This window comes from Solenopsis invicta, chromosome 10 (genome assembly GCF_016802725.1).
Source record: "Solenopsis invicta isolate M01_SB chromosome 10, UNIL_Sinv_3.0, whole genome shotgun sequence".
NCBI classification, from domain to species: Eukaryota; Metazoa; Arthropoda; class Insecta; order Hymenoptera; family Formicidae; genus Solenopsis; species Solenopsis invicta.
Window position 1 is genome coordinate 16059044 of NC_052673.1, and position 12477 is coordinate 16071520.

Sequence of the window (12477 nt, forward strand, 5' to 3'; positions counted from 1 at the left end):
GGAATGATTTAGCGAGACGATAGTCCGTTCGAACGTTCGAGCTATTTGTCATAACGAGACGCACGCGAAGACTGCCACTAATTTTTCTTGAACCATGATTGATAATTAGGTACCTGGCTATTTAATTATGACTTCGTACGTGGTTGAACATAATTATTTATAAATTAACAGCAGTAAGACAATGTTATTTACGCGGTTAAAGTAATTATATAATAATAGCATGTATAATTATGGAGTATTTAATAAGGTTAACGTTAACTGAGAATTATTTATTCAAAAATAAATATGTATAATGAAAAATGAGAAAAATTACGAGTGATTATACTTACTTAATATTATTGTAATTAAATCAATAAATTTCAAATATAATATTAGAGAAATAAAATTTTTGACGAACTTTCTATAATTACGAAATTATTTATATGTTAGTCATAAAAAAGCACAACTTAAATGATTAATTATTCAGTGTTAAAAAAAATTGTTAATCTGAAAAAAACTTAAATTGTTAAAAAATTGACAGATACTTTGGCCATCGTAAGGATGCACACGTGTTTCTGAGCTCGTCAGCTTTGCACCCTTCTTCTGAGAGTTTAAAGAGCCAGCCAGGAAAAAAAAGAAAACACGATACTCTCGCGAAGAAGAAAAAGAAGAGGAATTCGTGTGACGTGTCCAGTTTACGGTGGCGCCTTTCTGCATTTTTCCGTATGGCGCCGAAGTCACGACTTGACCCTCTCGTCTCCCCCTTATCCCACCCTCTTTCGTCCACACGATCGTACTCTTGCATTTACGTTCGCCCTTCCTTCAGGTCCACGTGTTACAACTACTCTTTTTGCACGGCGCTAAACATATATCCAAGTATCTTCTAAGAGAACATATTCTATTTGATACAGACAGGCGAGGTATTAAATACTTGGGTATATCTACACTGAAAGAAAATTGTTTCATGTTCAAGTAAATATATTTATTTTAATATCATTTCCTCGATTCAGAAAAATATTTTCAAAGTATAAAAATAAATTCTTTTAGTTGGCTAATATTTATTTAAATCAAGGAAATGATGTTAAAATAAATTTACTTAAACGTAAATATTTTTTTTCAGTGTATTAAACAAATCGTTAAGATAATATAAATCAATTTTTCATTTTCTATAAGACAAATATTTAAGTGGATTTTCATGATGTACTTAATTCAATCAGGTTCCTCAACTTTACATGACCGTAAACATAAAGATTGTATATCAAAAACAGAAAACACGGAAGGACCAGTTTATTTTATAAATCTGCCGAGTTTTACGCGTCCAATTCGGAGAAGGATCGCCGAGCATTTTCAGCGAGCAAAGAAACAGAAGAGAAAGATCTCGGTAAAATTGGTAGAAGTGCGAGAGCACGATACATCCCGATCGATCGCGAGCTGTGGAAAATCGTCGCGGCGATCGGCGACGACGAGGGTCTCGGCAGGAGCGATCGAGGAGGTGGTGACCAATAAGGTCGCTGGAGAACGGATAAGAGTCGCGGAGTCGAAGAACGATGGACCGCCCCTCGTTGCGGCAGCAGTGCGCAAGGCCCACCAATGGCCACGCTGTTTTCCCCTTAATATGCGAGCCTGGCCGCCGGCATTACCGTTCTTGTAATGAAAAAATTACGTCACCTATCCGCTTAGGCGTTAGATAGTCGATCGACGTTATGTGGCATACCATCGTTGGACGTTCATCGGCGCCGAGACGATTTGAATGCCCGAGGCGATTACGCGATCGATTCAATCTTGGGAGAGAAATATATTGTTATGGGCCTATCGGGAATTCGTATATACAAAGAGAAATAAATCGCATTAATAAATGCGTAAAACGATTTAGTTATTTCAGATCGAGTGAAGAATAAAATTCGAATTTTAGATTAAATCTTTCTCTGTACAGTCATTTTGTTGCCAATAGATTTGAGTCACATTTATAGGGCATTTTCCAGCTTCTCTATTACACACGCTTCTTTTGGTTACATCTTTTGTTACACATGTTTATGATATTCTAACGACGTAGCAGATTCTTGATATCAGAGATTGTGATTTCTGTAGCCTTGAATTCATTGTCACATTGAATCCTGAATATTATCATAGATCCCCGATACCACGCATCCTTGACACGATAAATCTCTGTGTGCGTGTCTCTATGTTCCTCGACATCTTGATGTTATAGATTCGCGATACCTCAGACTCGCGAAATTGGCGATCTCTGTAGATCATAGATTGTCGGTACCCTGTATCTTTAATCTTGCTGCTTTAGATCTCTAGGTACCAAGTAGTTGCCAAAGGCAAGAGATTCTTGATGTCATTAATTTTCGCTGTTGATCCGTGATAGCATAGATCTCTTCCATGCCAATACATAATACTCAAACTCACCACAAAATACTATTGATCTTTAATGTTAAGTATAATATATAGACTATTTATAAATTCGTCACGTTAAGTTTTCTGCGCGATTCAGATTTCACTGGGCTGTAGTATTATTTGTTGCATTAATTCATATGTATATACGGATCATAGTTGCCGATAGTCATCGAGATTCGTTCGGTTTTGTCTCATCGCACGACGGAATGGAACGGATCAGAAACTCGACCGTTTTCACGCCTGAGAAAATCCTTATTGTCTACGGCGGGTTGATTCGCCTAGAGCGGAAAGTCACGCGAATTGACGCACAAGGAAGAGGAAACGAGAAATCGACTTAATTGCGCACGGCGCGCCGTTTAGTACTTCTGTGCGTACAACAAATAGTAATGCACAACTGACCGTTTCCATTCGGCTTCCTTCCGTTCTCGACATCCATTTTTTCATTGTTTAATGCTTCGTATTTCTTTAGTAATTATTTACATTTGTAAATAATAAAATAATGAATTATATTTCAAAAGAAAGAGCATCACTAAAAGAGTTTCGAATTTTATTTTACATAGTTTTATATCTTGTATTCGTCTTGATTTTGTAATGTCTTAATCTTCTTAATTTACGTCTAATGAAGAAACCAGAGAAGTTCACAAAATATTGAATGTTGATTAATTTCTATTATCGATATTTTTCGAAAATTGAAAGCAGTCGAAGAATTTCAATTTGCCAGTATGTTTTTTTTTTTCTTTTGAATCCCCATTCAGTTTTTCACAGTTTCCCCGTGCGCGCGTCCAAATGCATGTCGATCGTGTATGACATAAATATGCATCGCGGTTCGCGCGTACGGAGCGTTACTAACAGGGTCTTAATTATGAATGAAAATAATACGCGCACTTCAATCTCGAAACACACTTTCCTCGGCGTCAAGCCATCCGGTTCAACGACTCCTGTGGCAGAAGCGTGCGGAAAAATATCGTGCCCGCACAAGAACGAATATGACGCTGATAATCACGGCTGAGCGATTTGTATGCTTGCCAAGTTTTTCTCTCTCTGTCACACGCTGATGTCAGTAATCTTGCCCGAACGACTCTAATTTTGATCGATTAGATTTTTATTAACATAAAAACTGAATGGACGTCGGAATTCTTTTTACAATTTATCGAATTAAATGTCGAAATTCTAAAATTATAATAAAGTAAAATATGAGAGTCATACATTTTCCCTTTAACTAACAACGTTTCTCTCTTTTAAGTTTTTTAATTTTTAATTTTTCTTAACAATTCTCTCTTTTCTTTATGAATTATCCTACACGTATCCAAGCAGTACCTGTAGTGCGTGTTCTTTTCTTTTTTTTTATATATATACGATGGAGCTCGCTAACTTGTCGAGTCTGCCGGGAAAGGCGGCTGCGGATTCGGGAAAACGATGTTATTGCGTAACGTAATGATCTGGTAATCGGTCACGTGGATTTGCGTTGGACCGGGCCGGCCGCAAATCTCCGCTACGTGACGAATTCCGCGACGAGCGGGTTTTGCCGCGTGCCTGCGCCCGCACGTGAGTGCACCATCCGCACGCGCGGCGCTAAGCTCCTCGCATTAGTTCGTGCGCTTCTGCAATCGACGGCAGTTTGTTTGCCCCGTGGCGAATGGTGCGTCGCACCTCGCGCCTGCACGAGGACGAACAAATCGAACGCACAGCAACGCGCTACACCTCATTAGCGTTCGAGGAAGTAATAAGGTTGAGCGCCGCCCATCGCCAGACTTCTCTCGCTTTTATAACAATATCGGCAACAGCATTTGATTCGAGAAAAATCACACACCAGTTTTTAATTATTATGTATACGTTAGATTTTTCTTTTCATTGATAATTATCGTTTTCATTAATTTCATTTCTCTCGAAAATATTTGATGAAAAACATATTCAAAACATAAAATAAAGAGATCCTTGATTACATGTAACGAAAAGATCCTTCTATCGTTTTAATGGAGAGCACTTTTAAACAGAAACACATACACCGTTTTATTTAGCCATTATTTAAAAAATTAGCTTTTGATGGATAATTTGAATAACATCTTTATGAAAAGCGCCAAGCTCGCGTTTGTCCTTCACGGTTTGAGATTCACAGCCGCCCGTGCGCCCGTTGTTTTGCATGGCGTGTGCGTGCAAGGATGCACGTATAAAATGCACGCCCCCTCCGTTGCTGTTCGATGTTAATTGCGCGCAGTAATCATTTTAACATACGTTCCAATTATGCGAATGCTATTTGGATTACATTTGCATCGTAAAAACTCCCGATGTGCCATCACTCTTCGGCAAAGCGTCTACGTGGCGTTTAACACAAAGTTTTTAATCTCGCTAATTAATCCCGTTTCTATCTATCAATAAAATTTATCGGCAGCGGTGTAAAACTCCTCCATCGCAATTGTCGATAAAATTTGTACCTATCGCGCGACAGCATTTTTGTAAATATATATTTTTAGATATCTGGGCTTATCGCGCCGCACGTGCCTAGGACTATAATTATGAGTATCCTTCCTTCTCGTAATATCGTCTCGCCACGAGTTTTGTTATGGTTTCCGAGAGATTATCGTTATCGTTGTTTCGATGACTGTACCCAAGTATCGCTTCGTTCAAGGCCGCGCGCGCGAAAAGTTTTTTTTTTTTACACAAGATACACGTGTCAATCTTTATGTGCGGAATACATTGCAGGAAACGAGCGGCGCGATTAAAAATACAGTTCGAGCCTGCACTGAGAACCAAGACACCTTGATCGTATCACACTATTGTACTTTATTAGTTGGGAAGCAAGAAGCTAGAAAAAGACATCATTTCTCTTTTTAAATCGAATAAAAGACGTAATCATATAAAAGAAAAATATGTCTACTATCTCTTTATTTATATTATGAACATGTTTTTCAGAATGTCACGTTTGATAATTTAATACAGTTGCCTTAATTTCAAAACAAAAACCATATGTATCAAAGTCTGCCAAACAATTTGCCCTCGGCACCTCACGAATCTCTAGAGTTACGCTCTCTTAAAAAAAAAAATTCAACACTGGTTTGATATTTAATAAAATAATTCGGTTTGCGTCAGGACGAGGTGTGAATCTATTGAAAATTCTCACTTTGGCCGCACATCTCCCCGGAGGGAGAGAGCAACAAGTGAGTAAACATCCGTGCTACGGATCCTCGAGTCCGCGCGAATCGTCGCCGTGCGATCGAACTAATCGGAGAGCAATGCGCGCGGCCCAGCTGCCAGCAGAACGGCAGGAATGTCGTGACACGCGTACGTCCGACCGCTAAGAGACGAGGCCGAGATCAATGGCGCGTGACTGCATCGGGTTCGTCGAAAGTGAGGCGAAGATATAATGGCCGAACGAGAGAATAGGGAGAAACGCTCCCCTTCGCGTTCGCTCACCCTCTCAAGCGGAGTCGGCTGCTATTTTCGATAGATCGGCCTTTCACCCCATCGCGGAAATACCAAAGCGCGAACGCGCGTCTAAACGAAAAATGCGCGAATGGAAAATTACGACTAGAATATGGGGGGAAAATATAACTGGCTTGGAAACGTCATATCGTTGAGGTGTGTGTGAGAAAAATATTTAGTACAATTAAGTTCTTATCTGAAAACGATGAAGAGGAATAAAAGATAAAATTAAGAAAAATGAAAAAGATACTCTGTAATCTGTACGTGCGAGTTTGTGCATAGATATTATTATACGTCAAATTTTTTTTTCTTATGTCATATATTTGATATGTGTATTGAAATATCAAGCCGGTTACAGTGAAAAACAAAATCGTTATGCGAACTGCCCGTCGACGTGCTGATGTGGATGAAAATTTGCTGATTCTGCAATAACATTCAGTATAAAGACCAACAATCATACGCGACAATGACGGGCATGGAATAAAATTATACGACATAAAGCTACATTTACATTTTTAATATTTCTGTTGTGAGAGATATTTTGAATTTGTGTTTGGCAGATTGTATTTCATTATCAAATTACAGCTACAATATGTATTCATAATTAATACTGTAAACAGAATCAAAATACGGTGCTAATTTTAACGAAGTTCTCATTCAAATTACTTCATTTATTTTTGAGCGTCAATTTTATAATCTTATAATTTTGTTGTATTAATTTTAGAAAATATTCTATATATTAATTAATTTATTATACACAATTGATATACTTTTTTTCCAAAATTTTTAAATCCTCTGTTAAATATTTTTTCGCCTTTTGTACCGAAATTTGTCTATAATCGAGCTATTTCAATTCAAAGGTGGCTCCTCTCTCTTTTCCTTCTTTTCTTCTTTTCTTTCGCGCGATCGTGAAACAAGCGCATTCTGCGAATTGTTGGCACCACGTCAGAATGACTCGTCCGCTGATGAATTGCAATGTGACGAGCACTAATTGAAGGTGTGTGATTAAGACGGTAGAGAGCTTGTACGTCTTAAAATCTGTACTCGCGAAAGTTGCGCCGCAATCGAAACTCGTGTAAAGTGCGATAGCGATAAACGCCATAAAAATTATCAAGTCAATAATCACGTCGTAAAAGATATTTTTGTCATATATACATATGTATATATATATTTATGTGTGGAGATAAGCCGCGTTTGAAAAGTTTAAAAAACAAACAATGCAAATAATAATCCGTCCGATCCAAGTGTATATTTTTACAGATATAAATGCAGGAATATGTAAATCAAAGAATTCACTATGCGCGCGCAGAAGTACGCGTGTCCTAAAAAGAGGAAAAAAAATATATATAACGACAAAGTAACGGTAGACATGGCCTTTTTACCTCCGTCTTTTCGACTGCGTCTCCGTGTGGGTCTGCTGAATGTGATGGGGCGATAAGTCGGGTCCGTAAGACAGAAGTTGACTTCCTGCGGTGACGGGACAGGCGGGCGGGGGTGGCGGCGGCGGTGGCGGACCCAACTGGTAGCCCACCGTGGCGGTGGGGGGCGCGTAGTGCGAAGGGCCCGGTCCCAAACCGACCCCGTAGCCCGCGCTTCCCGCCGACCCGCCCCCGTACATGCCGCTGCTACCGGGATACTCTATTTTGGCGGTGTTTCCGGCCAGGCAACTCGATTATACCGGAATAAAGCGTGTCGCTCTCGAGGAAGGATCACCCCGACGAGCTAACTCATATCTCTGCTGCGAGATTACTCGTCGACACACTATCGCAGTTTCACGGAGATCGTCGTTGCACGCTATTGTCTGTCGTTATCGAGTTGCACTTAAATTACCGATTTAAATCGCCGTCCTGTTGCTTCGAGATTATCCAACTGACGCACTCTTGCGTCTTCTCACAAAAATACTCATGCGGTTACATTCATCATCAAATTAATCACACGTTATTTTTAAACTATCAACAACTTGTCTTATCGCGTCGAGATTATTTGTCCTGGTACACTTTCGTATATTCGAAGAAACTTTCATCTATTAGATATCTTCCCAAAAATTTATTACACACGATAGATTCTGCATAATACTTTGTATCCATATGTCATCAGTTCATTATACACAGTCTCCAAAACGACTAAATGCGTTGTACCCTTCTAATCCTGATTGCACGAAAAAATTCGCGATAAAACGTGATTTTCGCCCTTGTTCTTTTATCGCATTTCATCATTTTGTGCTTCGGTCTTCGTGGAAAAAAAAAAAAAAAAAATGACGGTTTAATAGCTCGAATGCACGATTTCGAGGTTCCTGATACAGAAACCCGTTCGACTATGTTGCGCTCGCCTTCCACCGAATTATCTTGTCATCTCGTTACCTCGGAGCAAGATGTAGATCTACCATCGGTCTACCAACGAAGCGGTTTTGTACTTCGCGTTTCCCTCTTCAGCGATAGTCAGGGATACTTTAGAGTTTCGAAGGCCTTTGTATCTAAATTCTACTCACGTTCGCTTGTGTACTTCTTCACCGATCTTGAAAGAGCGCGGTGTGGTATATTTTAATAATTTATACTTTATAATCATTTTATATTCACTTATTTTACCTGCGCTCTTGAAAAATTTATTCTAGCACAATCGATGAGAGAAATATGTTTGTTTCCTCATGAATATTACAATTCTTTCTCTTCACCAGAATTTTTTTTATTAAAGTTTTATCGTTCAAGATTGCGTATGTTTGGTTCACGAATTGCGGCAATCTTGCGAAGAAGAGACAGATAAGTGAAAACGGGCACTTTATCTGGGATTGCCCTACATTTCCCGGAATTGTCTTTATCTGCGGCTAAGGAGCTCTAACGCTTTCTGATATGTCCCTCTTCTTGATATACGCGCAAATTCCAATTTTACCGTGCTTTTATCCGCTCCACTTGTATCATGAAGAGTTTTCGATGGTAGCACTTGTGAGAATATGTTGCTGTTGCAAACGAGTGACCTTCTTTCTTGCACGCCGGATTTCGCAATTCGGATAAAAGTCGCTTCTCCGTAATAGTAAACCCCTCGCGTTCCGCTAGTCAACGCGATGACGACGCTCGATTAATCGACCAAGAAAGAAAGTACGGAGAAGTAAAAGAAGCTCGTTACGGAAGTGCGCCTCCGGCGCGGCAGTGATTTCGATTTTGGAAAGCGTCAAATCGGCCACTTTCACGAGGTGAACTCTATTCGCTTACCAATAACAAGTTCGCTCGCCTACGCTCTATTAACTAATGTTTGTTTCCTCCAGACTCAATCGTGGTACCGGATAAAAAGTCTTCTGGCTCTTTTTTCTGGCCAGAAAAGTCGCGAATCCGAGGAGATTCGTCATGAGATTCTCGACCTCGTCGGACCGTCGTTGCACTCGCGCCGAATTTTGCACGCTCCTTTCGTCGCACTGTCGCGTCGTACGATCCACGGGACAATCGCGCTAATCTTTCCCTCGCCTCGCGGGTGCTTGAGAGCGACGGCCATCGCTGAAGCGGTTCGTACGCGTCGCGATCACTTATTCCGAAGAATTCTGTTCAAAGCCATTCGATCGATCGCACGGCGAGTTAAGCGAAGCGAATTAGCTTATTTTCAAACTGAAACAACTGTAGAGCAATTTCCTACGTGGTCAGAGATCTTGTCCACTCCTCTTGCGTTTATTCTTTAGCAAGGTTTCATCAATCTGCTTTATTTTCTCTAAAATCGTTAAATATTCAGGATGTATTCCTGGCTGACTGCAAAGAACCTAATCGAGTTCATATCCACATCGTGTGAGAAATCACATGGCAAACGATAATGGCGAGCATTGGTCTCCTGGAAACGTTTTATTTTTCACAATTGAAATCAAAAATTCAAATCCCGTGTTAAGTTTATTTCATCGTAAAATCAACTCGTAAAATCAATTCGAAATCAACTTGGCTGACCTCGTGTAACGAGAAACGCGCACGCAGATCACGGATGAGAAACGCGCACGCAGATCACGGATGAGTCAAATTCCCGCGTAAAATCGCATCACAAAATTCCTCCAGCTGTACCGCCGTTACCCGCCGAGTTCTCTAATGATTTCTCTTTAAAATCTTGAACGAGTTCAATTGCAATAAAATCGTATCGTGACACGTGTGTTTTTCTCACTTGAGAAAATTCAGATCTGACGCAAAGTTCACAAAGGATACTTTTCCTTGGTGATCCTCTTCGCAATACGGCGGACGAAACGTTCCTTCTTAATCAGATAATTTGAATTTTTGTATATTTATCACCATAAATGTATATTCTACATATTCTGAAAATAGTCGACATCTTTCCACTGCTTTTACTACAAATTTCTCCAGCTGTGCTTGTTAAAAAAAGAATCCTACGATTGACTAATTCTTCAAAAATAGTCCAACTCACTGAAGGCCAAACGACAGAATTCGTTTGACGACACGCGCGATCAGACGTCCAGTTTTCGGCGCCAAAATTCTCGCGGCGCGCACTCTCGGATAATAACGCCGTCGCTGATCGTCGCGTCGCAGTCTCGATCACGATCGATGAAGATCGCAGGTAAAGCGACGCGGAAACACGTTTCACGTACGTATGAACGTATGGACGGACGAACGGACGGACGGATGGGTCGCCGACTAGCCACCACCCACAACTCGCTAGTGACTGATTCCACCATAGCCGCATAATGTGCTGCTGCGGTATACCCCGGTGAGGACTATCACTTCTCCCACCAGAGAGCCCGGGACAGCCACCGTTGCGAAGCCACGACTTTTAACCGGGATGCATCGCCGCCGTTCGCTCGCTCGCTCGCTCGCTCGCTCGCAACAGGGCATGGCGTATCAGGGGACCCTCTTTTCGAGATTAATTCGAGAGATCTTGGACCTTGACTCGACTTTCTTTCACTTCTTACATTTGTTCAATGACAAAAATACGATATATCAACACTAAAGTTAGATTCCTGCATCGCAGATTTGGAAACGTCGTGCCGTTCTTTATGGATAAGAGCAAAACTGAAGAACTGGAACTTTTTAATATCTCAAGGGGACGCTGTAGACTTGGTGCGCAAGAGAAAATAAGAGTTCATCTTCGAAATTCTTCCAACTATCAAAAATCTGCCAAAAATGATCTCTAAATTTCTCAACTTTGTAAAAAATGTAACCGATTTGAGAACGATTTCTTTGCACGCGATACACACGCGATAATGAATGATAATTAATAAAAGCAAATATAATAAGAATGAACGAGAATAGAAAGCAGAGCCTATTCGGTCTTATCGCGCGCGAAAGGATCGTGTAGGCTGGGTCCGGTAGATCGGAAATTCACGGCGGTATAAGAGAGTCGCGGGACACAACGGTGCCGATACCACAGCGGTTGACATTTGCGCCTGCTTCGCGTGTCGAAGCCGCGCGCTGCAGAAAAGTGTTTTCGAGAAAAAGACTCGTGCGCCCGGTAAAAGTAACGTAGCGGCGCTTACGATAACGAAGCGTTTTCTTGAACGATGTCGCAACGCGGGCCGCTCTCGCCGCGGCGCACATTGGCCAGGCAGCGGTATTGTGAGCCAGGGTAGCGGAATTGCCTACCGTGTTATGCGTGGCGAACGCCGTAACTGATCCCGGCGCGCTGCATCATTTCTCGGAACTGCGTCAATCAAGCGCGCGACACCAAGTTCGCCGCTTGCATGTGACCGCACGGCGAAATTTCACCGCGATCGTTAACGCCGAAGCGGCTATTTTCGTCGTTAGAACGCCTTTCCAGACGATCTTTCCCCTCTCATTGTCCTCGCGTGATATCCGAGGACTTGCTACGAAAAATGCAAACGCGCACAAACGCATTCGTATAAAAAATTACTTTCATTTGCTTTAAACGAAACGTCACGCGTGAAAATAATTTTTCTTCCGAAATTTTTGTTCAACATCTTTCTGTATGCCGCATCGTCTCCATTCGCAAAAATGTCAACGTAAAGTTTCAATTTGCGCATTTAGGCAGCAACACATATCTAACAAAGATACAATATATACTTAACACTTTCCCTATTATCCTGGGTATTTCGTGACCGACCGATTCTTCACTTTTACCCAAATTATGATTACTTCTGTTATTAAATTATATACTACATTTCATTATTTTCTAAAGTGAAGTTTTAACTTTTGTTTTAGAAAGCTGAAAGTATGTTCGTGAACTTTCAGAGATTTTTTTATTCATTTTAAATAGATAGAAAAATAAACAGTTTTGAGATACCCAGAATAGTAGAGATGAGGAGGCACCGTTTTGAACATGGTATCACAAGAGTTAAACATATTCATTGAATGCTTAAACTTAAGCTTAATTTGATAAAAATTAGACCCTGCGCACAATGAAAAAATATTTGAAATAGGAATTAAATTTTAGAATCAGTTTTCTCAATGAACGTTAGACCTAACATACAATAGATACAAATACAATATGAGGCATAAATATGTCGTACAAGACACAATATTTGTTATTTATTTAGTGTTCATTAAGAAAACTAATTCTAAAATTCTAATTCCTATTCCTAATATTCCTCCAATGTGCACAAGGCCTTACGTCGTGCAAAATTAAATATGTATTATAACTCACCCTATGTGGACAGCACTGCGCTTCTGTGCCATTTTGCTTGGGTCACTCCCTGTATGTAAAACAATATACATCAACATGATGATAAATAACTTCCTTGCAAGA

At 40.5% G+C, this 12477-nt stretch overlaps 1 protein-coding gene across 6 annotated transcripts in view; it reads right to left on the minus strand.

Moving 5' to 3' along the window:
- The window catches only part of LOC105197832 (aryl hydrocarbon receptor nuclear translocator homolog), a 36400-nt gene that overhangs the window by 22878 nt on the left and 1045 nt on the right, over positions 1-12477 (minus strand). For 3 of the 6 annotated variants that reach the window (XM_026131557.2, XM_039454114.1, XM_011164392.3), the window contains exon 1: positions 7182-9738. In XM_026131557.2, the coding sequence (XP_025987342.1) occupies positions 7182-7417 (236 nt within the window). In that variant the 5' untranslated portion in view covers positions 7418-9738. Of the gene's footprint in view, positions 1-7181; positions 9740-12375; positions 12425-12477 lie in introns of those variants that run through there. The other 3 variants (XM_039454113.1, XM_011164394.3, XM_026131558.2) reach the window with 2 other exon arrangements.